The sequence below is a fragment of the Colobus angolensis genome, unplaced genomic scaffold (assembly GCF_000951035.1).
Source record: "Colobus angolensis palliatus isolate OR3802 unplaced genomic scaffold, Cang.pa_1.0 Scaffold11, whole genome shotgun sequence".
In the NCBI taxonomy this organism is placed as follows: domain Eukaryota; kingdom Metazoa; phylum Chordata; class Mammalia; order Primates; family Cercopithecidae; genus Colobus; species Colobus angolensis.
Genome location: NW_012112030.1, coordinates 4080231 through 4082591, shown reverse-complemented (window position 1 = coordinate 4082591; position 2361 = coordinate 4080231). Strand labels below are relative to the sequence as shown.

At 42.9% G+C, this 2361-nt stretch overlaps 1 protein-coding gene across 2 annotated transcripts in view; it reads right to left on the bottom strand.

Annotated features, from left to right (window-relative positions):
- Positions 1-610: 610 nt before the first annotated feature.
- LOC105519441 (NKG2-D type II integral membrane protein) overlaps positions 611-2361 on the bottom strand; it is a 52160-nt gene continuing 50409 nt past the window's right edge. For both annotated transcript variants that reach the window (XM_011952801.1, XM_011952793.1), the window contains exon 8: positions 611-1202. In XM_011952801.1, the coding sequence (XP_011808191.1) occupies positions 1085-1202 (118 nt within the window). In that variant the 3' untranslated portion in view covers positions 611-1084. The remainder of the gene's footprint in view (positions 1203-2361) is intronic.

The window sequence follows — 2361 nt, the reverse complement described above, 5'->3', positions numbered from 1 at the left end:
GCAAGGTCACTAGACAGATAAACTCAAGTCACAAAACATGCTTTTCCTTGAAAAGTAAGAAATGATGTGATGCAAGTCTCAACTGAATAACTGTCTTTGTTTCTTGTTTCTGTAATATGCTTCCCCCTGCACAAATCTTCTCCCACCCACGAAATACTTAAAAGGTAACTTGACTCTTTGTTCAGGGCTCAGTCCTTTGGATGTTAATCTGACTGGTCCAGTGCACCTAAATAATAAATATCCCCCTCAACCCCTGGGTCTCTCTGATTTCTTAACTATCGCACTACATTTCTGGGGGCTCACCCGGGATTGGAGATGACAGATTTACTGTCCCCTTTGCCTGCGGTACTAGAGCCCCAGGGCCAGGGGAGACCCGGCATGCAAGGTGTGCTGCAGGTCAGCTTCACCCGGATGGAGACCGGCTCTCCCCATGTGCTGGCACCCCGCCTGGCAGTGCAACGGGACGGGGCTGCAGGACAATACCAGCACTTCAGGAACTGCGGTAAGGAGTAAAGGCCCAAGGCAGGAAAGCCCGTGCCACAGGGACGAAGGGGAGCTTGATCACCTCCCAGGGACGGACCACTAATCCAACCCAGAGTGGCTGGGGGCAGTAGAGGACCCATTAAAAGTGGCAGCATGACCCCCCAGAGGCAGGGAAGGCACTGCCCATGCTGTGTCCCTCTGCTATGGCCCTGCCTATAAGGCAGTTTCCTGTGGAGGTGGGGGTTGCACTCTCAGGGTTCTGCTGGGCTTCTCGCCTTTCACTGATCCCCTGGGCGTTCGTCCTACCTTTAGAAATTCAAACAGCACCCCTCCCCCAGCCCATCCACTCTGGGCTTCCGGTGGGAGAGGCAGCCTTGGGGATATCTGAATTGCCTTTGGGATCTCTCTTCCTTTGTCCTGGAGAATCATGCATGTTTGCAGTGAAATTGTTCTATGGTCTGGTCCTGTGGACTCTAAGAAATCTGACAGTCGTTGGTCATTTTGTCCCGTTTTGTTTGTTTCCTTTAGTCTCAGTTGGCAGTGTTTCCGCTGGTGTAATCCCTTCTCTGTTCCCGGCTTTTATTGAGATGGTTGATCGTCTTTACACAGTCCTCTGCATGCAGATGTATGTATTTGGAGTTGAACAGTTTTCTATGTAGCCTTTAAAGCTTGAGGCATAGAGTGCACAGTCTCCCTTCTGCATCTCAATTATTGTTAGTCTAGAGGAGAGACAATTAAAAATTACATACAGGATTTTATTAATGCAGGAAAATAAAAATGAATCACACCTATTGAACTTCAAATACAAGAACTTAATACCATTTTAGGAGGTTTTAGGACCATGCCTAGTCCTAATTTATAAACAAAATATAGCCAACTCAGATAATAAAAGTAAAAATTGTAAATAATGTGCCACTCCTTTCATCACACATTGGACACTAGTCAATTCTGAAGTATAAAATCTCTTCATATGTATACCCAAGTTAAATGAAAACTTTCAAATGTTTATTTTAAAACAAATATTTAAGTGAGAAATCAATTCAGAATTCAATTTAGATTTTCACACTGTGTTTTGTGGAAAAATAAAACATATTCTTCTGATATATGCAATTTTACTTAGTAAGGAAATGAAAATAAAACTTCAAATCTTCTAATACACACACACATTCACAAGTGTGTATAAGTGTGTGTGTTTGTATGCATGCGTGCATGTGTTTAGGCATTTCATGTAGAGATTTCTGTATCTACATATGTGTTTTACTCTGGCAACTTTGATCTTTTGGAGTTATATGATTAATAATGATAATTTGTTTTCTTTCATAAGAGATGGGAAAGAGAACGCTCAAGAAAGAGTGAGGATGTCACTTCAATGTAAAACTGACAAAAAATAGAAATATTATGGTCTGATGCTATCCCTATTTAAAAGGACAATGTAATGACCTCTGTTCTGTAATTGAACAATCGACCACTGTAGGAAAAAAACTATTTTTAAAGAGTTTTGCTTTGTTGTTTGTTTGTTTGCTTGTTTTTTAAGACAGAATCTTGCTCCACTGCCAAGGCTGGAGTGCACTGGTTTAATCTTGGCTCACTGCAAACTCTGCCTCCCAAGTTCAAGTGATTCTCCTGTCTCAGTTTCCTGAGTAGCTGGGATTACAGGCATGTGCCACCACATCCGGCTAATTTTTGTATTTCTAGTAGAGATGGGGTTTCACCATATTGGCCAGGCTGGGCATGAACTCCTGACCTAAAGCAATACACCCACCTTGGCCTCCCAAAGTGTTGGGATTACAGGTGTGAGCCACTGCACCTGCCCCAGACTAGATTTTTTAATAACTGCTCTTACTAGGTTCAGTCTACATTAGAGTCCCTTTCTTTCCC